The sequence below is a fragment of the Perissodus microlepis genome, chromosome 11, assembly GCF_051167445.1.
Source record: "Perissodus microlepis isolate ML-2025 ecotype Zambia chromosome 11, ASM5116744v1, whole genome shotgun sequence".
In the NCBI taxonomy this organism is placed as follows: domain Eukaryota; kingdom Metazoa; phylum Chordata; class Actinopteri; order Cichliformes; family Cichlidae; genus Perissodus; species Perissodus microlepis.
Window position 1 is genome coordinate 6,717,197 of NC_140471.1, and position 23,339 is coordinate 6,740,535.

Here is a 23,339-nt window from a genome sequence, read left to right on the forward strand (position 1 = left end):
GCACCCCTTTGCCTCCCCTGGGAGATGTGCACGGTAACGTCTAGACGGCTGGCATCAGCCTGGCAGCAAGAGTCCACCACAGTAGGAGTGTGTATGTGTGTGTGTGATAAAGCATGAAGCAGATATCAGCCTAGTTACAGCCCCCCACTACAATCAGTCTCTCCATGGAAATAAATGAACTAGTTTAGTGCTGCTTAACCCCGAGGAGAGGGGGGCCTGTTTGTGTGTGTGTGTGTGTGTGTGCGCGCGTGCGTGCGTGCGTGCTTGTGGATACTTTAGCCCATTAGACGGGTATCTAGGAGTCAGAAAAAGAGATGGAGACAGTGAGGAAAGGGAAAGGAGAGAAGGAAGAGATTGTGTTGGAGAAGGAGGGAGATACAAAAAGAGAGGCAGGGGTGTCAGACTTGCTATGTGGACTGAGGGCAACAAGAGAACAAACAATTACAGCTCTGTCTCTTTTCTCCACTTCATCTTCGCTCAGACTAAATAGGATTACAAAGCAGGAAGTGTCCAACCTGTCCACAGTTACAGTATACACTCAAAGAACTGTCATGTCAGGGGCTTGGAAAAGAAACAGTAGGAGTTATGAAACAGGACTGATCTAAAATCTACTTTATTTAAAGGTGAAAAGTAAGACACTACTCTTACCTCCACAAATGATGGCCAAATACAAAAATAACAGAAATATGAGAAACGTCTTTCTCAGTTCCATGTAAGTCAAACTTTATCTTTATAGCTGAATCTCTGCAGAAATCATGGTGACATGAAGTGAAGGGGAACTCTTTGTGCATACGTATGCATATACGTTAACATCCTTCCTAACATCCTTCCTAACATCCTTCCTTAAATTGCTTTGCTTATTAGCCATCATAACATTCAAAGACAAACACAAAGACATAATGATAAATGCATTTTCAATGTAACTTTTCAAAAACTTTCAAAGTCATTTGAAAATGCTTACAGCTCGGAGAAAATATTTTGAAATGTGTTTATAAGATGCTTGGTTCAGGAAACCGGTTCTAAATGCTGTTAAAAGTACCCAGTTTTATGAGGACCTTCAGCATATAGCACACACACACACACACCCTCTCCTTTTGCCTCCTACCATCAACTCATTTCCATCCTGTGTGCACCCACATAACTTTCTTACTTTGTGTCACAGCTAAATGTTCCTTGAAGACGGCCCAAGTCTGATTATTGCTGATGCAGGCCCTAACGATGAGACCTGATGCTGAGGCAGCAATAAATCTCTACTTTAGTTCCAGAAAAGGACCAGCGTAGCCATATCATCTCTATCTGCATGAATATAACATGAACAAAGATGGGGGGGGGGGAGAAGCAGGGCTCTGGGATAACATATCATGAATATTACAACATAGTCTAATATTATCAATATTCCAACGCTGTAATATTCATGAATGGCAGTAAAGCAGAGAAGAGGCCCGTGTTAAAGAATTCATCCGTTTGCTGAAATGTCACTTTGCACAAGCTCGCCTGCAGTCCGAGCTGGCCTGCATTCTCTCAGGTGCGTGTCTGCATGTGTGTACATTATCATAACCAGACAGACAGGATAGCGTCTAGACACCTTCAACCCCCACCCCTGTGTCATAAAGCCAGACTTTCCTTGACTCTCAGAGTGATTGAACCAGACTGCAGGGTTAATGTCAGGATTTAAGTGAGTGTGTGCAACTGTGAGTCTGTGTGTATTGACTGAGGTCAGCTGGGATCAGCGTGAGTAGATGTGGGGCGAGCAAATGAAAATACATTCTAAATAGAACAGAAATGCTCGCGTGAATTGTATGTGTGTGTTACTAGACCTGTGGGGAACCAAAATGGTTGGGTGGTCCTCCATGAAGACTCGGGTATAAACACTTGAGTTCAGCTCTTTGCTTGTCTCGCACTGAGAGATCATTATTGTAATTACAGCAATTGCTTTAAAAGAAAGACAGCCTTCTTTAAAATGAAGAAGTGGGAAGGCCATTCTATTCTTTTTGAGCATGCTTGTTGCAGGCATGTTGTTAACAAATGACCAAAAGACAGACAGTGAAAGCAATTTGGCTGAGCATGCAACAACAGGGTGGAGACAAAGCCCTGCAAGCACCCTCACCTAGCCAAAGGCACAAGTGATCGAAGCACCGTGATAACAGTGAAGGATATGGTTACAGTGAGGCTCATAGTGGTTCACCAAGCAGGGTTAACCAACAGGCCGTAACAACCTAGAGCATACAAGAAGGGTGTGGTAATGTCCTTCAACCTCGAAGTGGAGTTTTGACAGTCACTGGCAATGATGGACGCTGTTAGCCTCATCGCCATAAAACATACACGCCATTGTGGTCACACAGTCAGAGGAAACACGCTAGTGGGCTGTTGTGACACTAATATTAGAGAAAAAAAAATTGGACAACAGGACAGACAATTACACATATGACCCAAGGACAAACTGGCAAACAGACAGCTGTGGTACTGATATGATGTACCATTCTTTCACAGATCCTATTGAAACAATAACAGGCTGGACCAATAAACCATGAAAAGCTGCAAACTACTAAACTACAAAACTCTACGTACTGTGGGGGATCATTGAAGAGTGACATATCCTCTGTGGCACAGAGAACAAACCAACAAAAAAAGCAGATTCAAGTACATCGAGGAGCTACACTGGGAGTCGACACCTTCCTTTAAAGCCATGAATTAGTACACAAACATACAGATAGACTTTTTAAATCCTTTTTAAATGTGAGCTGAAAAGCGTGGAGTACAAAGGAAGCTGCCTTCGTCCATTACTGTTACTTGCCTTAAATAAGGCCAAGATTTCTACGTATGCAGATGACTCAACACTATATGTCAGAATTTACAAAGAATGAAAGAGTTTTGAATTTGGGGCTGCAATCATCAAATAACTGTGTAAGGACCAATAATTTGGTCCAAATACAAACTGCATAATATTTGGTCCAATTAGAAAGAATTTACTTTTAAAGCTATACATAAATGGCATGCTTCACAATTCCACAAGAACTGATATCATCTCATCTCAAATCCAGTTCCACGTGAAGCTTCTGGATGTCAGAAATACTCACCAATTCACTAAATATGTATTAACCCAATGAAGTTATATAGTAGGGAGGAACTAATAAGCTTGGGGGTGAGAACCAGAAAAAAACAAAACATACAACAACAATAAAAAAACGCAGGGAAGTCTACAAGTATCACCAGGAATACTGTGAGCTGGAATGTTTTCACTGGATTTGTCGACAAGAAAACTGTTGAAGCACTAAACTGAAAACAACTCAAAGCTCAAAAAATAAAAATGCTAGCTTCAACATAAATGGAGAGTTGAGACACACACATACACACACACACACACACACACACACACACACACACACACACACACACACAGTCTCACCTGCTGACTCTTATTAGCCAAAGGCAACTCAGCCAGCCATCCAGACACATAGATCTTTGTCAACTTAGCAGGGGGGTTATGAAAATTATTCTGCAGTGTTCATTTCTCTGCAGGTCAACATCACAGGTTGGCTGAAGCTAAAGGCGAGAAAAGGTAAAAATCATTCTCAGGTCTGGGTGAACTGAACAAGGGAGAGAAAAAAGAAGAAGAACAGGAAAGTACTAGTAAATAGCTGGGAGAGTGGAACAGAGGCAGGGAGAGAATTGGAAAAGGATAAAGACAAAATAAGACAGAGATTGGACACAGAGAGGAGACGGGAGCGGAGGGAGCATAGAGGACAGACAAGACCAGAGGAAGTGACAGAGGTGCGGGGAGAATACGGTAAAGATGGGCAGATGTTAAAGGGAGACAAACAACAAAGCATGGCGTCTCTGAGACTGAATAACAAAACAGCGGAGTGGTGGAAAAAAACAGAACGAGATGGGAGAGGGGTGGAGGAGGAAGAAACGAGTGGGCTTTTGTCAGTCTGTGCGTGCGTCCTGGCACGTGTTCATATGAAAAAACAGACATCTCCTCCTGCTACCACACAGGGGAGGTAGATATAATGTCTAACTTCTGAGTATGGGTAGCAGACACCTCCCAGACACAGGCTCCAAACTCTGTGGCTGCTGTGATCAGCCAAAAGGAGACGGCAGGGGATGCTGTGGGTGGAACTCAGGAAGCCCTGGGAGACATGGGGAACATCTAGACTGCAGTTGCATTGTCTGCTGGGGCTACACAAACACACGGGGTCCAAATGGTACGTGCAGAATGATTGTGTGTGTAATGCACATGGTTGTACCTCAAAAGGAACCTTTCAACACTACATGGTCAGATCTATATGGACAGCTCATCATCACATCCATTAGGTATCAATGCAGATGCCGTTCCAAAAACAACATGCTGCCGTAACACTCTACACTTCTGTTTTCAGACTTCCCCACCAGACTGCAGAACGTGACTTCTAGGATTGGCTTCTAGGATTTGATTCTGAACATATCTCCATTTCATACCAAAGAAAGCTGGTAAAGTCACAGTTCTGTGCAGGCTAGTTTAGTTCTCCATGGTTAACTAGGTAAACTATTCCCTTAGGTTCCCAATTTTCTCTTTCGACATGTCAAATGTTCTAGAAGTTCTTGCCATAAAGACAAAAAAAAAAAAATATGGCTGCATCAAAGGAATATTTTCACCCATGTGCTTTTCCTTATTGCCTGTCATATGGACGCTGTTACAATGACAGTGTAACAGTGTTACCCTCCTCTAAGCTTTATGAGGTCTGCAAAAGAACAAAACCTCTGGACCAAAATGTTAGAATTCAGCCTGCTCCAAATGCTCCTTTTTTCTATTCTTTGATCAGTATGATGTCATAATGAGGGGCTATCCGTATCAGGGTCATCTCATGAAAAAAAAAAAAAAAGCTCTGTGAGCACAGGGAACATAATTTCTCTTGGTTGCAGGAGGCAGCGGATCAAGAGAAAGTTGCCTTAAAGTTGAAACGGCTTGTTTCTGACAGCAGATGAGCAGAGGAGCTGCCAACCATGTCACAAAACATCATCACACTGCATGTTTAATGTGACAGACTGCGTCTCAGACTGGAATCAAACCAGCAAACTTACTTGCCAAGCAAAAGTGTTAACCACTACAGTATGAAGGTCCCTACATTTTCTACTTGGTCAAAGTAATAACTGAAACTGCTAAAGTAACTTTGAGGAACACAAGATGCAAAAATGTGCAAATATCAGGATTTGTTTTTCCTCTGTGTCAATTCAATATGTGAATTTTTTGTTGGAGGAAAAAAAAAACAAACAACAGAAGACAATGCCGCTTTTTTGTTGTTAACGTATGTTATCACATACTTTAGTCCACGATCACTGGGATTTCTTTTCTTTTTCCAGTTCTCACACTCTTTACTTATCTACAATCAAAATTTCAACTGAAATGAATTAAGAAATCTTCCTACTTGAAACCATGTGGAAAACTAAACAGAAAAAAATGATTTCAAACACTGATAAGTAATCATTGTGAGAACCTATTTCACACCTCACCAAGAGAACCACATACTTTAAAAAGAAAGAGAAGCAAAACCTGAGTAGACCTGCTAGAATGTGAATTAAAACAAGGACCATCTTCAAAAGACAAACAGCCTCCTCCTCTCATGTGTAATTATACCCCGTCTGTTTGTAATAACTCAGTTTAATCTGCACCGTCCCCCCCACATGTCCGCCTGCAAATCATAACTGGTTTCCATTTTGGAAAAAGATGGCTTCTCAACACCAGCATATGCTTGCGTGGCATTTTATTCTGCTATGACTCACTGTCATACTGGCTGTCTCTCTGCTGAGATGGACTGTCTCTCTCACTCTCTATTTTTGTTTCTCCTCTCTCTCTCATTATGTCTGTCTCTTCTCTTCTTTCCGTCACCCTCCTCTTACGCTCCTCAAGCCTGTATTTACCCATGTGTTCCTGTCCTCTCTTTTAATCCGTCTATGCTTTTCTTTTCATCACTTATCGCTCTCCTCCTCTTCTGTCTCTTTCAGCCTCCTCTCTGTATCCCACCTCTTCCCAGTCTATTCTCTCTCTATCTATATATACACTTTTGTCATAATTTCTGCCTCCCTCTCTCGTATCCCACCTCCTCTATGTGTCCTACCTTCCCTCCCAGTTTTTCCTCCTTTCCCACTCCCTCCGACTCACAGATGAAGGGGTGTAAACATGTCTTCCACATGCGGTCTCATTGTGCCAAGCCAACAGAGCAAAACAACCACGCTTAAGTTGCTCAATAGGCTTCACCAGATGACTAGTGCCTCCTCCCTCCTTTGCTTCTATTTCTTTTCTTCACCCCCCCCCCCTTGGATTGAGATGCTTAACAACCATGAAGCAATGCCTAGCAGGCAGGATTAGGCAGGAGCGATAGACGGAAAAGAGAGGAAGGAAGAGAGAGTTAGAGACCAGAAAGAAAGATAAAGTCGGTGAAAGTGAGACAGGAATAACGAGAAGTGAGAGACAGAGGGAAGTGAAGGGGGTGGGAGGGGGATATGAGGTGGAAAAAAAATGCAAGATTAATGAAAGTTTCGGGTGGAAAAAAAAGTCGTATCAAAAAAAAAGTTTTTTTCCACCCTCACTGGAACACTTGCCCATGACCGCAGGGTGAACTGCGGTGCGGTGCTGAGCAACAGCTGCCGACAACAGAGGAAACTACAAAAAAAGAAAAGATGCTGCAGAAGAAGTAGAGGCAGGGAGGCAACGCATTGTAGGGAGAGTGCAGCGTAGACCCATTCTCTAGCTAATGGTGGTGGTGGTTTGGCGATGGGCACGATGTTTTAGTCTTGTTGTGGGGGGAATTTGGGTATAAATAGACCCAAGGCTACAGGGGTAGGGGTGAGATGGGGAAGGTGGGGAGAACGAAGCGATTCAAACAGAGGGGAAGATAGTTATGTGTGGAGAGCAGCTCGTGTCTTACTAAAAGGAAATAAAACAGCAGTCCTCTGGGCAAAAGACCAAGCCAAGATGCTGCAGCGTTATAGTGCAGCCATACCTCCGTGGCTCGCAGCTTCACTTTACTCACATCGGAGAAGGAACAGCAAGAAGTTAAAGGCTCACTTCATCACGCACTGAGTGTTTCTTCTTCATTCATGTGTTTATACACCACTCTGTTTCACAGCATGTCTGTGACCTGTCTATCCCCCACTCACCCCCAACCAGTCACAGCACATGGCCACCCGTACCCGAGCCTGGTTCCGTCTGAGGTTAATTCCTGTTGAAACTGAGTTTTTCCTTCCCACAGTTGCCAACGTGCTTGCTCATAGGGAGTCATATGATTGTCCGGTTTTTCTCTGTATCCATTATTGTAGGATCTACTGTACAATATAAAGTGCCTTGATGCGACTGTTGTTGTGATTTGGCGCTATATAAATAAAACTGAATTGAATTATAGAGGGTGGTATGATTATTGGGGTTTCTCTGTATTACTGTAGGGTCTTGTTGTTGTGATTTGGTATTATATAAATAAAAATGATTTACGAAAGGTCTCAGAGATGGACACTTTCAAAACTGGACATATTTTGGGTTGGAGGAAGACAGCTGATTCCATTTTGGATATGGGTTTTAACGTCAGTATAAGCTAACAAAAATATGGTGTAGAACACATTCACATTTTTAGCTCACACGGTCATCTTTGTTGTTAAAATAAAGATTCCCTGCAGGACATCATACGGACAAGAGTCATACTATCAGTCTCAATCGTGATGCATCCCGTTTGTGACAGCGGGACCTGTGATCATGACTGGAAAGTTTGTCTTTGTAGTTTAACAGGACCAACAATATGGCCACAAACTCACTGTCAGTGAAAGCAGACGATCATTCAATTCAACTGAACCTCTTGAACCATTGTGGAGACCTCATGGTTCAATAGATGTCAGCCAGACTCATGCAGTTAGTGATTATACATTTCTGTCTGCGGTGATAAGGAACAATAGTTTACTGACAAACTGGAAATCTCTATCCATATTTGACAAGCAAATATGGACCCAAGTACAGGTAAGGAGTGTACAGAATCACTGCGATCTCTGGTAGATGTAATGGTATAGAGTACAACAGATCATTGTGCATTGTGTGATTCATCACACATAAGTAAAACTTAGACACATTGTTACACGGTGATTGGGGGGAGTTCAAACATTTGCAAATGTTTAAAAATATAACTAACTTTAACTTGATTCAATCCACAGGTTCTATACTGGACTTGGACTCGGCAGCTTACGTGCGTACGTTGGTGGGGTAGATTGTAAACTATTTGCCCCTCCATGAGCTAAAGTGCTCCCAATGGCACCCCGCCTGGCAGCTCCACCACCAGAGTGTGTTTTTGTGGACAGTTTAATAAGAAACACATTGTAAAGTGCACAGTTGAATATACAAGTGCAGACCATTTACCATTTTAATATTAAGACAGCATTCTTCTTCTTTTTCTAAATCAAAACAGTTTGAATCTAACTGCCTCCTTGTGTGTGTTTTCATGTGTGGCTCTACTGATGAGAGAATGGATTGATTCAGCTGAGGTCAGGCATACCAAATGGAATAAAGTGCTCCTCTCGTGTGCTTTATGAAATAAAATTCACTTTCTAGAGTCAATACAGAACACAGCAGAGCAATACAGACTCTGCAACCCCCCCGCCCCCACCCCATCTCTTTCTTCTTCTTCCCTCTTTTCACTTCTGTCTTGCTTTCTCCTTTCTTTCCTCCCACCCACACCACCCTCTTTTCTCTCTCTCTTCTTTCTCTGTGCTGAAGCACCACTTGGGGAGTTCAGCTCAAGGCGAATATTGGAAAATGAAAAGAAGCTCCTGACTCGTCGAGGTAAAACTCTTTTGGGTGACACAAAGACTGAGTGTAACCAAAGATACGAACAACTTAGCAACTCCCACTCACAAGACACACTTTTATATCTTTGTGTAACCTTTCAGCACTGCTTTTGGTAGTGGCTTTCCCTGGGTGGGGGGCAAAAGTCAGATGGAGATTGCTATGACGTTCTGCATCGCCCAAGTCTTTGGACAGCTTTGAGGTTTCCAAGTACAGTCTTGTTTCTTTTTAGAATCTGCAGTATACTCCAGATAAAAACTGGGAGAAAATAATCTATCGCCGAATGGAGATGCAGTATGACTCTATGTATGACAAAGAAAACTGCTGAGAGGGCATGCCTGCCTAAGGACTAACACGCATATAGACACACTCTTTACTCCAGCACAGACATTCAACCACACTAGCAGACATTTTCTCTAGCAACAGTCCAATGCTCACATATTAATGGGGGGGATACAGTCCCACCCACCAGCTCACACACACATACAGACGCAATTCATCATGGGAAGCAAGTTTCTTATGAAGAACCATAAACTCTTCCCATTAGGATTCTTATCTTGTGAAAATATAATAGCTGTAAATGAGCAGCCTGAGGTGCTCAAACTGGTCGGGGACTACGGGTTTATGGAAAGAATCGTTATTACAGCTACAAAAGCACCGAGTCTTCCCACCAGTTTAAGACATTAGAAGGTGTAGCTTTGAAGGATCTCGTTTAAAAGACAAAAGAAACGAGTCTCGTGATGATGGGGAGAATTCTTGCCAGGTACCCTTTATGAATCCTTGCCCGGTGCAGACCTTGGTGTAGGTGATCAGCCAGGTTAATCTGGCAGACAGATGGGGTGGGCTGTAGGGAAAGCAGGGGCCATGTACTGCGATAGTGCTGGGACGGCGCTGGGCTGGGCCAAGCCGGATGCTGTGACTATGACCTATATTAATAATTCACACACACAGGATTTCCATGCTGCACAGAGCAGGAACCCTAATCATCGTTAGCTCGGCTAGCCAGGAGACACGTTAGCTTCCAGTTATATGCCAAGAATGAAAAAGACAGAAAGTGTGCCACGTGTCTAAATTAAACCTATAACCTCCACCTACAGGGAATTCAAAGGAATAGATTTGTGTGGTCAGTGTGCAAAATTCAAAACGTGAACACAAATGGCCCCTTAAAATCCGAGTGTAATACTTTCAGTTGGTCTACATGATATATTTATCTTCTTGGCTGATCTATTATTTCCATGACAACCGGTTTCAGCATGAACACCAACTAGTTATTTTCACATCAGTTTAAGTTTGATAGGAGCATCTTTACAAATCAGCACTGAAGATAATGCTCACAAATGCCTGTTCTGTCAGTGGAAGGGCTTTGATATTAATAGGTAAGGTGTGGGCACTCGTGGAGCTGTGTGTTCCAGCACAGAGGTCTATTCAACACCTGGTCTGCATAGCGTGTTCCTCTGTATTTTTCTTGCTCTTCCCTATCTGTCGTTAATAAAAATAAAAAAATAAAAAAAAACACAACACAAGTCTTTCTTAAAGCTCAAACAGGAATTTGCAGGGGACTATTTTCAAGGCAAATTCATCTAAATTTGGAGTTCCAGCGTGCATTTCATGCAGTGCGAGTGTATGCAGGAATAAATGATCCGCCCCTTTCCTCGAGGAAAACCAAAATACATCCTATACGTCTACATAAGCTTGCAGGCTAGACTGCAAATGGAAACGGATGATGCTGCAAAGAAAACTTAGTTATCAAGACAATGGCAGTCGAAAACACTTTGCATGACAAGAATCAGATACATCTGGGACCTCCAGCGAGCCTGCACGGAGGGAGGGGAGGGAATGATGAAGAGAGAGAGGGAGAGAAACTGAGAAATGCTGTGTTATGGCTGGGGGTTGGGAGTCAGAGAGGTATGGCAGGCCAGACTAGACACTCTCCATCTCCCTCTGACCCCCTGTCTGAGTCTGTGGCTGTGTTAGCCAGTGAGCAAGTGTCCCCCCCCCCTCTCCCCAGCCACACAATAGAACAGGCCCTGTGCCTGATTGGGGTCAGCTGGTGGCTGCCGAGGGGGAGAAGCAGAGGAGGAGGAGGCGGGAGTGCTAGGTATCAGACACCGCTGTCTGACTTGTGTGTCTGGACTGAGAGAAAAGGGACCAAAAATCAGACAGCCCTCTGAATCGCTAATGAAGAGCAGAGGAGCACAGAAGCAGTGAGGGAGGAGAGGAGGACGCAGAGAAGGATCTGGGCAACCAGAGGCTTCTTTTTCTGTCTCCCACACACATCCTGTACCACTTAACTCCCGGCTGGGAGGTTAAACTGGGTTAAAATGTTAAAAAATAAAAAATGAAGTGAAACACCCCACAGACATCACTTGCGCAAAAGAGATTCTTGAGCTGTAAGAAAGTACAGCTGTATGAGGTTTGGCAAAGTGCTATCTTCTCTATGGATCTATCATGGACCATCAAGTTAATACCAACTACTAACATACATACAGAAAAAGGAACAGTCACATTTACGTAACTACAGAGATTTTTCTATCCCTTTCTTTCTTCTCCATTTCATCTTTTGTTTCCCAGTCTTCCATAATCTTTAGAATTTCCTGTGATAAGGTCAGATCCATGGGCCTTATTAGAGCACAGCCAGTGGCCCAGCTGGCACAAGCTGTGGATTTACCCCCGGGCAGATCAGTGGGATATGTTACAGACAGTGAAGCTGAGGGCGAACAAGAGTGTTTGAGAGTACGCCCAAGACTTCTCTGAACACGCTGGTCACGAATATGTCTCAATAACAGGAATCTGTTGTTACTGGCACATACTAGCAACAGTGTCAACAAAAACCAAAAACCACCCCCCCCCCCCAACACAAACACAAAAAAACAACAACAACAACAACAACATGGGATTTAGAGGCTTATTAAAAGAAATAATGGGTCATTTAAAAATGAGATCATAAAACAACATCGACCATCACAGGGATAATGGTCAACATGGGTGCACACAGAACTCTGCACTAACTGCCTCTCTGTTCCTCCAAGAACCTTATAAAAATATTACAATCTTTTAAAACAAGATAATAATGGATTAACTGAAAAACAGTCAGGACACCTCCTGTCGTTCTTCACATTGTGGCTAAACAGAGGTATATGTTGCACTGAGCCAAACCCCGGTGGTGCTAAACATGCTGCAACACTCGCCAATTACTACATATAACAACTGTTGTATTCAGGCAATTAAAAGCAAAAAAAAGACCTACTTATGGTCACAGAAGGAGCCCCTTCACTCACACAATCAGTGTCTTGCTGCGGTAGAAAATGTCAACTTTTGGGTGTGTGAGAACACAGGCGTGTTAGATGTCCCTCTAAAACCAAAATATACCTATTGTACTGAAATCTATATGGATGTCAAATTCCCTGCCAAAACAATGCGAATGCTGACACCTGACAGGAAGTGTCAGACTTTTTAAAGTAGGAGTGAACGACAGAAGACCCTCTGGAATCGTCGGCGGCCTCCCATCTGAGCTGTGTCTACCTACCATTCAGCCATTAAAACGACAGTTTTAAGAAAACTGACAGTAAGGTGAATGTCTAAGTACAAACAAGGAGCTCATTTTTTGACAAATGTTTTTCCATGGGACTTTTCTGATGTTTGTTTGTGGACAGCTTGGTATTCTTACCTGTATTTGTCTGATTATCATGTATACATTTTGCTAACATCAGGTTAGAAAGGCCGAAAGTCATCAGCACTGCACAGAGTTTAACTTGTTAACTGTGCAAAAATCACAGCTCAATTTTTTTTTAGGATAAATGGCAACAAATGCAACAGGTGAGACGTCAAGAACTCTTTGAATAACAGAATGATTCAACGTTAGCAAGTTTTTAGGAAGCTTAATAACTCTGTTTTAGACATATCATTATGAAAAATGGATGTCTGACTTTGTGACTCAGATCCATCCTTGAGACACCCTCAAGCAGGCAGGAGCACCAACCAGCACATAAAACTAATGTAAGCAGCCGTGTTGACACACAAACTTTAGACACCTAAGAGAATCGATGTGGGTATAATTATTTGCCATATTTATATTTATCACCATTTAACCAGCCTTCAGACAGCTCTTTCTGACAATATTGCAGTATAATCCACCAGACTTCATTGACGAAAGCAGTCATTTCAATTCGACTGCTGCCTCAGTTTGGTTTAGTCCCTGACCTCAGAGCAAAGAGAGTTTGAATTACTACATGGATGTAAACCATACTCTGTATTTTTCTTCTGTACAGCAAAAGCTTTAAACAACTTTTTCCCCCTACGTATGTAGGAGTGCTCCTTGTCACACATAGAAAATATACAAAATGCTGCTTTATGCATCATCTTCTTCATCACAGATTAAAGTTCCAAATACATTAGCTAAACTTCAAAGAGCATGATGCAAAACACCACATTGTACAGCTGTCAGCCCTTTTATTTTTATAATAGCTGAAACAGCATATATCCTGTCGAGGTCTTCCCTTCTGTTACAGACTATTTGAATATCAGGGAGTTATGAAAAAGCTAGGTTTTCTTTGTGATCATAAAAATGGTCGACCATGCATATCTGTCTTGCAGAAGAACTTTTTAAATGTTGTCTGAAGCACTAAAGTTCCCATAGTAAGTGTAGAGGCCTCGACGACCCCCCCCCCCACACACACACACACACACACACACACACACACACATACACTGGTGCCACCCCTGTGGAAACTTCAGCATGTAAGCCTCTCAGAATCCAAGGAAAACCCTGCAAACCACTTGAACAGACATGTCATTACTCCACTGTCTGGGTGTTCCTGCTCACATAAACAAACGGATTACCCAAAATCTGACAAACAGCGGGTGGCACAGCATTTCAGTTGATTTTTTTTTTCTTTTCTTTTTTTTTTTAAATTTCAAGGCGGTAATCGCCACTTTGTTTCAAGTAAGGAGAGGAGACGAGATGTGCAGTCAGACATGGTTTCACAAAGGCTAATAGACATGCCAACCATCTCGTTTGTCTCGATGGTGGGAAAAACAGACCTGCAGCATGAGGGGGAAAAGGGGGCTACTGTCTGCCAGTGTGTGTCTGGAGTGCAGCGTCTTGTTTGACTGTAATAGGTCCCCGTTTGTGCCCGTAGACCTGGAGTCATAAGACACGCAGCAGACAGCAGGGCTGATTCATTCACCGAGCTCTTTAGCATCTCAGACAGTCGAACTGTGTGTAAATAGATGCTGACAGAGACAGCAGACTACTAACCGACCCCACCCCCACCACCACACACACTTGATGGATGGTCTGTCTTCAAACACACTACGACTACAAATCTGCCCTAGTCCCAAGGGCATTTTGGGAACTAGGGGAGGAGGTCTGGAGTGTGTGTATACGTGTGTTGGGGGTGCAGAAACTAGACACAAAGGGCGTCCCAGCAGCCAGCAACTAACTTGTGAATGGAGCAGCGAAGGTGCTGCCGGGACGAGTGGAAGGAGGAAGTCGAGGATTGACCTTTTCAGCAGCTTTGGGCTGGGGAGGTTGCCTCCTGAACTTGACCTGTTCAGCTGAAGAAAGACAAGCTGCAGCTCCAGGGCTGCATTTTCCAGTGTCTGGAGCGTCAAGGGTTGTCAGTTTGATTCCAAAACCACGGGGTTACAGAGTCGGGAGATAAGAATGTTGTTGAGCGGGGAGAGCTGAACGGTGGTCAAGCTGATTTAAGGCCGAAAACTGCAGAAAACATAACCCAAAAAAAGCAAAGAAAAAAAAAAGCGTAACAAATCGGACCCCTGCTGCGCTAACATGACATATTAAATATTTTATAACATGGACTCTAACAAGAGGCTCTGTAACATGGAGACCAAGACACTCAACCCAAACAAACAAGAGCTGTCACACGTCAGCGACAAAGCTGCTTTCCATACCGCTGTAGCGCACTGCAAACAATCAAACTTGCTTAAAAAAAAATAATTGCTGTTCGTAATATTCATGCCATGTTTGTAAAACAGTGTGCTAGGACAGCTGTCCCCAACCCCCGGGCCTTGGACCGGTACCGGTCCGTGAGTTGTTTGGTACCGGGCCGCGAGAGTTGAGGCTCAGGTGTGAAATGTATGGTTTTCAGGGTTTTTATCGGTTTTTAGCGTTATTTTGTTATCGTATTTATCGTTAACTCGGTTTTCCTGGGTCTTTTCACGTGTGTTATGAATAAATCTTCTTTTTTTCGGTACCGGTACTAGTTTTATTTTGTTGTATTTATCCGCAACACCTTAAAGGCCGGTCCATGAAAATATTGTCGGGCATAAACCGGTCCGTGGCGCAAAAAAGGTTGGGGACCGCTGTGCTAGGAAACCAATGAATGCTAACAACCTGAAAGGGGACTAACTTCTAAAAAAACAACGAGCTAAAAGTGAGTAAAAAACAAAACCCAGTTCTAACTCCAACACTAGGTGAGTGACCTGGTGGCAGTTAAGAGACTTCAACAGAGTGTTGAAAAAAAAAAAAAACAATATTAGAGCCATCTCTATTAGTTTATACTCTGCTAATATATTATCCTGATTACTATTCTAAGTCTAATTCAAGTCCAATTCAAATTCAGTGAAAGATGCACATTATAGCCAATTATCACAAAAGACAAAGAGCTGCAAATCCTTTTACGTGAGATGCTGCAGTTACATTTTTCTTTAAAAAAAATAGCTTCCTGCAGATTTATATTATATGACATATAAATATATAAATTTTGACTAATGCTCAAGCAATTGGTCAAACCTACATCAAACATCTTTACATTTTCACAGCGGCTTTGCCCGAAGGTGAGCTAATGTTACTCTCAGGTCTGGAGATCAGCTCTGTGGTGTAAAAACTGGGTCTGGGGACCCCTCGTCACCAGCTCTGCACCAAAAGACAAGGAGCTCTTTCTTAACGCCTGCAAGTTGAGCACTGCTGTTCTACTGCTACACCCCTCAGCTCAGGAGAGGTGGCAGACTAAATAAGTCCCCATTGAGAGACACTTACCAAGTGCAGAAATTCCCTGTGAAATTAATTACAAGAGCAGTGATCGCAAAATAAATCTGTTTGTAGGGGGGGTCGTTTTTTTTTTTAAATGCTGTTGTTTGGTTGTCCTCGCCACTCCCCTCCCCAAGGTCCCTGAATTTCTATGTTAGAATTCATTAATAACACGCCTAAAAAAAAAAAAAAAAAAAAAACTAAACTAATTCCAAATCAAAAACACCTCTACAAACAAACCCCCCCAAAAAACAAAAAAAAAAACACCCCTAACCCCAAACACACAACAAAGAGCTTAGTGAGAGATTGGATTGGCTGTCTGGCTGCAGACTGCAGGGTAAATATTGGCTGAGCCTGAGAGTGCCTGTCTGTGTCTGTGTGCGTGTCTGTGTGTATACATCTGTAAATGTGTGCGTACGTGTGCCCATGTGTACATTTTTGCGTGTGCGTTTGAGGGAGAGTCAACAAGTAGCCGTGTGCGTGTTTGGCCTTAGGTAGTTGACAGATGACCCCGCTGCCACCTACACACTAACACCACTCACACACAGGATTACAGATCAGGCCATTTACATCCGTCTGGCTGGCTTGCCCCTGCTGCAGGCTAACTGTTACATACACACAGCGCAGACGGTCACTTAAGTCTCCGATACAGGGACCAGGACATTCCCCAGAGACAGATGTGTGTTTGTGCGTGCTTCTTAAGAACCAGGAGGATGATTCTAGGAATATTCTACACAAGGGTTTGTATTTTGTATTTTGAGTTTTATTTTTGACACATTTGGTTGCAATATAGTTACTGTGTACTGTATAAACCAGGCTAAAGGATCGATAATTGTGACGCAATTGCTTTTTCAGTCCAAACATAAGAAAGACGGTTAGGTACAGGCTCACAATCATCTACTGGTCCCCGGCATCTCCTCAACCAATGACATCACTCAGGTTTGGAAAAACAAGGAAGCTACAACTGGTCTGTTATTGTGGCGTCTGCCATGTTACTCGGTCAACTCATCATCATGCTTGCGTCTGACTCTTACCTAATTGAATGATGCCTAGGGGTGCAACAATACTCGTATCGATATTGAACCGTTCAATACAGTGCTTTCGGTTCGGTACGCATATGTATCGAACAATACAAAATGTTTTATTTATTTGATCTGACGATGCTGTCTGTGTTGAGCGCTCAGTGGATCTGCGTTCGACTACTCCGCCTAGGCTGCACTGTCGAGTGCAGATCCACTGAGCGCAGCGCAAGCTAGCAAGACAGAAGCTAAGCTCCTTGCAACATGGCAACTGCCTCAACGCTACCCGAAATTGAACCTCCCCCACCCTCATTCAGATCTGGCGTTTGGAACTGTCTTGGTTTTCATGTGAAGTATGACCCTGATGGTAAGCATGTCATGGACAAAAGTAAAACAGTATGTCGGATGTGACACGCAAAGCTCAATTGGTGGGAACTAGTGCGTTAGCGCAGTGAGCTTGTTAACGTGTTGACGCCGTCCAGCCCCACGCACGGGGCGATCCACGGTAACTCGTTAACGGAGATTTGCCGCGTTATGGCGTTAATGTCATTTTAACGAGATTAACGCTGACAGCACTAGTGGGAACACAACGAATATGACTGCACATTTATGCCGACATCATCCTAGTGCAAAGACAAGTGGAAGCAGACAAAAACAACAAGCACGCATGCTACAAACTTTACCCGAGTCATTAGCACATGATTCTCCTTATGGGGACCTGATATGTTTAATATGCTGCTGAGAGTATACCCCAGAAGAAGCGTATAGTATAGCTTTTATTTTGGAAAGAGCCATTTCTCTGTAATAAACTCTCTTTTCCAAAGATGAGTGATTTCTCGATCAGATTTATTTATTTATTTTTATTATTTTGTTGTTTCAGCAACATTAAATTTAAAAACTGTTCTTTTGAGTTAAAATATATATTTATAATTTTAATAAATGACAAATTAAAAAGGCATGAACATCGAAAGTATTGAACCAAACCGTGAATTTTGTGTATCGTTGCACCCCTAATGATGCCATTATGCAGCAGCTGATCTGCAGCCTTGTCCCAAAATACAATCTTACTTTTCTAATCAGTTTTCCTGATTTAACCATTTTCAATCCAGATTACAGAACCAACCACTGCATTACTATTGAGACATTTCCCAAGGTTTTGTAGAAACAGGGTTTGCACTAGGTTCAAGTAGAATGATCAAAGGCAGCTGACATATAGCATTTCCCCTGATAATAGCAGTAAGAGACAATATCAGATTAAATGACTTGAGAGTGCAATATGTTTGCCGAACACATGTTTGCAGTGTGACCCTGCAGGGACGACACCTTCAAAAGAAAAGGTGAGCCACTATCCAGTTAAAGCTTTTATCTCTCAGCCTCTTTAGCCGGGCAGCTAACTGTAGGTTAAAGCTAAAGGATGTGCAGTGACTGGTGCTGCTGTGTGAAAACAGGACTTTAAAATACCATGCCTACTATACGAGATAAATGCACCACACAATGAATCCAAGCACAGCAACAGCTAGGAGACTAACACTTGTTAAGAGGTCTCTGCCTTTCAAATCCTACATGTGAATCCCAGTGTAGGCTGAGGTTCGGTTCCTGGCCATGACACACTGTCTGCGCTGTGATCCCTCTATGTTCCAAGTCCCTTTCAATTTTCCTCCTCGTCTGAATGAAAGAGGAAACACACCAGTGAGACGCCTGCTCCGCTTTATAAAAAAGGGGAGAGAGAGGGAGAAAAAAAAGAAAAGAGGCAGACTGTAGCTCTTTTCTGCAGCCAGAGAAATCATCAAAGCATGAGCTGCATTATTCAGCCTTGCCGAGTCTGCATGACAACACAGCTGACAAACAAGAGCTCTTTTCAAACCAGACGGCCACTACAGTAGAACACAGCTATTTCAAACCACTTGTGAATGGAGCTCCCTCCGACTAGTGAGACATTAAGATGAGGAGAAATGCACTGAAAATACCAGGCCAGCATTTATTCAAAGTTGTGAGTGTGAACCCACAACGCAGTTTGTTTGCTAGTTTAATACTTTGCAAGTGTCAATCAGAGCAACCATTCCACTTTTTCCCTCCTCTTGCTGCACTGCTCAGTCTGAGACAGTCCTCCTGGATTATCTAATTAGGCTCCGTGCTGTACCAGTCGATCTGTGCGTGCACCACTTCATGCCTGACTATGTGCTTTTCCTGGCTAGCAGTACCATGATGCCACAGAAAAACGAATGGAGGAACACCAGTCCGTCTGCCAGATAAGCGCACAGGCGCGCACACACACACTTACTTCTTGGTTGCAATGTGGCGTCAGCACAACCACACTCTGCTGCCAAATCTGAATCTAATATCCTGTGTTCACCTCATGTTGCCCGGCCCTGGCCTCGACCCCAGTGGAAATTACACATCAGTGTAACTCTGTCTGTCCTTCTGTCCGTACGTCTGTAGCTTGTCTGCGTGCCTGTCTGTCAATATATCTGCCTGTCTGGCTCTCCCGCATCTCTGTTTATATCTCTGTCGGTACTTGCCTGGCTGCCTGGTTGTGAATCTACCCGCCTTGTCTGCTATGTGCCCGTCTCCTGTTTATTTGTCTTCCTCTGTCTGTCTGTAGACCTGTCACACTGCATGGATACACTCACTGTGCGTCTGGCTGTCCTCTGCTGTCTCTACATGTCTGCCTGCTGTGCTTTTTTCTTTTTCTTGTTTCCTGAATGCTCAGTCATAAAGAGGAACATCTGCAGTGGATCTAGCAGGCAGCAGCATTAGAGCAGAGCTGATAATGATAGTTTCTCTTTGGGCCGCTCAGAAGGCAGACAGACATAACATACCATTCAAGCGTTTCCTGTCTGTGCTGACAGGCAAACTATTTAACCCTCTGTGGTGAGCTCCGAGAACATTTGCACAGCCAGGCAGCCCTATAGGGTCATACAGTGCCACTGTAAAACCAACTTCAAGTGAGAAAAAATACTACTTCTGGAAAACGCAGTAGATTATTAAAAGCTTTTTTAGTACTAAGCTGGAAGTACACACATATTGATATTTCTTAATAAGCTAACTGTTGAGTATTACAGTGTACCCGATTAATAGTAATGGGCACCTAAGAGCTTAAACGTACGCCAACGCCTGACATAAGCACTAAAAGGTCCACACGGTGTGGCAGAGACACACTTTAAGTCAAATAAAGACAATAAAAGAGGTTATAAATACCACTAAGTGTTATGAGGTCACCATAAACTTTCTGCTGGACAGCGCAGACATACTGAAAGTCCACACAGAAGAATTATCGGTTTCCTCTAAGGTATTTAGAGCGGCCCACAGCGAGTTAATAGCAGAACTGTTTAACCGTGTTGGATGAACACTAAGTCTGATTTGTTGTGCTTCTGTTGCCACACTGGAGAGTGCACATAAAACGGATTAGGCACTAAAGTCTGTCGGTAGGTTTTTAAGGTCAGGAGAACTCGTAAGAGGAGCAGCTAATGTTACTCACATATCTCCATTCCCTGTGGCTGGGAAGCGGTGCAGTTGCAGGAGCAGGTGACATTGGAGTTGCCGGGGCCGCCAGGAGCCGTTAGGTTTTGCATGGGGCTGGGCAGACCGGGACACCGCTCCGGGGAGAGAGCCGCCGCCGCCGCCGCCGCCAGCGTCGGGGCCCCCCGACGGGAAAACAACGAAAAACTTCCAGGCAGCAGCAGCAGCAGAGTCTGCCGCTACAAGTAACTCCCGACAGTTTCGCTTTAATTATCCCACGGCTTTTCTCACGCCATAATTCTCTCGGAGCGGCTCGGTGAGAGAATCACTGGGAGAGCTGGGGACGAGCCATTGCCTGTGGCTAATGCATTGTACGGCTTTTTCCGTTCCTTCCTCCGTCGCTGAGAGCAGCTGTCTTTACCCTACTACAGCACGGCAGACACGGCGTCCTCAAGCCACGCCCGTAAACTGACAGAATTCCGCAGCGGCCTATCAGAGAGCTTCGGGGGAGGGACAGCGACGGGGTGGTGGGGGGGTAGGGGAGGGAGGAGGCGCTGCCTTCAGGAGCGCTAAGAAATATCACTACCCTGACTTTAGCCAGCTAGGAAAAAAAGCAACAAAATAAACGTAGTCCCACACCCTGTATGTAAAATTGACACTAAATCCAACAAATCTTCTAATTAATGACCATCAAATGCATTCACATTCCCACATTTTAATATGACAATGAATTGTAAGAGGAGCACTTGAAGGCAGCAATGGGCAGAGGATGGGACAGCGGCTGTACTTTATGGTAGTGTGCACGCGTGTCTGGGTTGCAGGGGGCAGGCCGCACATTGGTGAGGCTGAAAGGGGTGGCTGACCTGACTTAGAAATCTAGCAGACGGGTCGTGGTTGACAATGGCTGTGAGAGAAAGGAGTTGGGGGGAGAGAGGAGGGCTGGACCTGGTAGGTCTGGTGTGTTATTTGGGGAGGGTGGGGAAAGCGCTTCGAGTTTCACTCCCTTGTTATGGCCGGGCCACAGCCAATATAGTCGGCTCTTTAAAGGGGCTAACCTTGAGGTGACCCCCCCAAGCTAGTCTTGTGGTTCAGGGCCACATGTGCAGCAGAGAGGCAAACCCCCCGCCCCCAGCACATCCCTGCTTAATCTAACCAACAGTGCAGCCATTTCATCCAACACACACAAACACACACATACACAGTCTATAAATAAACTGGGCTGCTCAAATCTGAGAGGGGCTCTGAATGCCACTCTAGTCCAGGAGGTTCCCAAGCTAAGGTTCAGGGACCAAGCACGGTCATCATAGAGCTTGCAAGTTTTTGACTTTATTTGTGCAGAGGATAAAACAAGTAGTAGGTTAATAGTCTCTTAGCTGGTCATATTAGATTCCTGAATTTGCAGGTGCATCTAAAGATACTATAAAGGATACTCTAATATACTATAAAGGATATAAAATATACTTTATTTCGAACACATCATTGAGGATGTGCAAGAGTATTCACATTGGGTTTTTTAAAATTATTTATTATTAAAAGATCTGCTCTACAAGGAAACACATTCGTGTATTCTGCTATATTTTGCTATAAGTGTTGATCTAGTAGTCCTGAAGTCACTTTTTTCCCCCATCCTATTGCTGTTTGGAACCATAAGCTGTGTATTAAAGATTTCTGGGCTTCCCACATTGGTCACTGCCATGTCAGAGATCACATTACTAAGGTTAGCAAACTTGGTTAGCAAGCTGCATCTATAAATCATGTGCCTGTAAAGCACAGACACATATTTAGTTGAGGTCAAAGATTTACATGTAGTCATTAGGCATTAATGTCATGGGCTTTTCATAATTTATTTCAACTGTTCTTTAAACTCTGACAAGAATTGGGTGCTCAAGTTTTAATTTATTTTTGATCCCCATATTTGGATTATCCAAACGTGTCAAAAGTGTACACTGTATTTGGTTTAATATCCCTTATCAAATGTTATCTTAATCAGATGCTTTTGGTAGCCATCACCAAGCTTTTAGGATAATTCTGAGTGGATATTTAATTACTCTTCTTTGTGTAATTGATTGATTTTTTCACATAATCCTGATTTTTAAGCATGGTCCACAAATGTTCATTAGGTCAGGGCTTTTGGAAAGCCATTCTGGCAGCTTAATGTTAGCATGCTTTATCCATTCCAAAACCAGTTTTCATGTATGTTTCTCTTGATTTAACGTCCAATTATGTCTAAATTTCAGCTGTGTAGCTGTTGATTTGAGGTGAAGTGGAAGAATGTTTCTACTACTTCTACCAGTATCACTGACAGCAAAAACGCCACTGAGTATGATGGTGCCACTACCATGCTTAACAGTTGGTACAGTGTTTTTAAGTTTGAAAGCCTCACCTATAATCCTCCAAACATAAAACATACATCTATTCATTGTGAACAAATAGCTCTTTGTTTTGTCTTTCCATAATACTTTTCTCTAGAAGGCATTAGGCTTGTTTATTTGGACTATGCTTATAAGCCAGGTCTGTGCCAGGAAACCATCCAGTGGTCAAATATCCAGCCAGAATTATGCCAGAAGTTTGTTGATGGCAAACCAAAAGCATCTGGTCAAGATGCAAGTTGCTGTTTAACCAAATATTAGTGGTGTTTTGAATCTGAATTTATTTTGGATTTCCTCCAATTTACACAAACTTGTGCACCCAATACTTGTTCTTTAAAGTCATTAAATATGTATGCTTTACAATCATTCCTCTCCAGAAACACCTAAAATTACCATGACCTCATGCCCATTATGAACATGTGTAAATGTCTGACAATCAAGTAACTGCAATAAAATTAAGAGAACTTCAATCAGCAAAACTGAGTTTTGGTTGGCTTGTACCGCAGAGCATGCTATTTATTTGTATTATTGGTCAGATAATTCCAAAAGGTACCAACAGCACAAAAATAATCAGGTGGTTTAATTCAGTGACTTGAATTAGTGTAGTTGAAACCGAGCAAACAGCTTCCAGCTACCAATACTTTTGTTGGCATACCTGTCCATCAGAATGGCAACACTGGTCTCCACACCATCCCAGTACA

The 23,339-nt window shown here is 43.2% G+C and overlaps 1 protein-coding gene across 3 annotated transcripts in view; it reads right to left on the minus strand.

Annotated features, from left to right (window-relative positions):
- The window catches only part of LOC146377141 (low-density lipoprotein receptor class A domain-containing protein 4-like), a 252,368-nt gene that overhangs the window by 18,141 nt on the left and 210,888 nt on the right, over nt 1–23,339 (minus strand). The window contains exon 1 of one of the 3 annotated variants that reach the window (XM_084944950.1): nt 20,289–20,739. The exons of the other annotated variants lie outside the window; for them this stretch is intronic. Coding sequence (XP_084801076.1) covers nt 20,289–20,382 — 94 coding nt within the window. The 5' untranslated portion in view covers nt 20,383–20,739. Of the gene's footprint in view, nt 1–20,288; nt 20,740–23,339 lie in introns of those variants that run through there. 3 annotated transcript variants of the gene reach the window in all.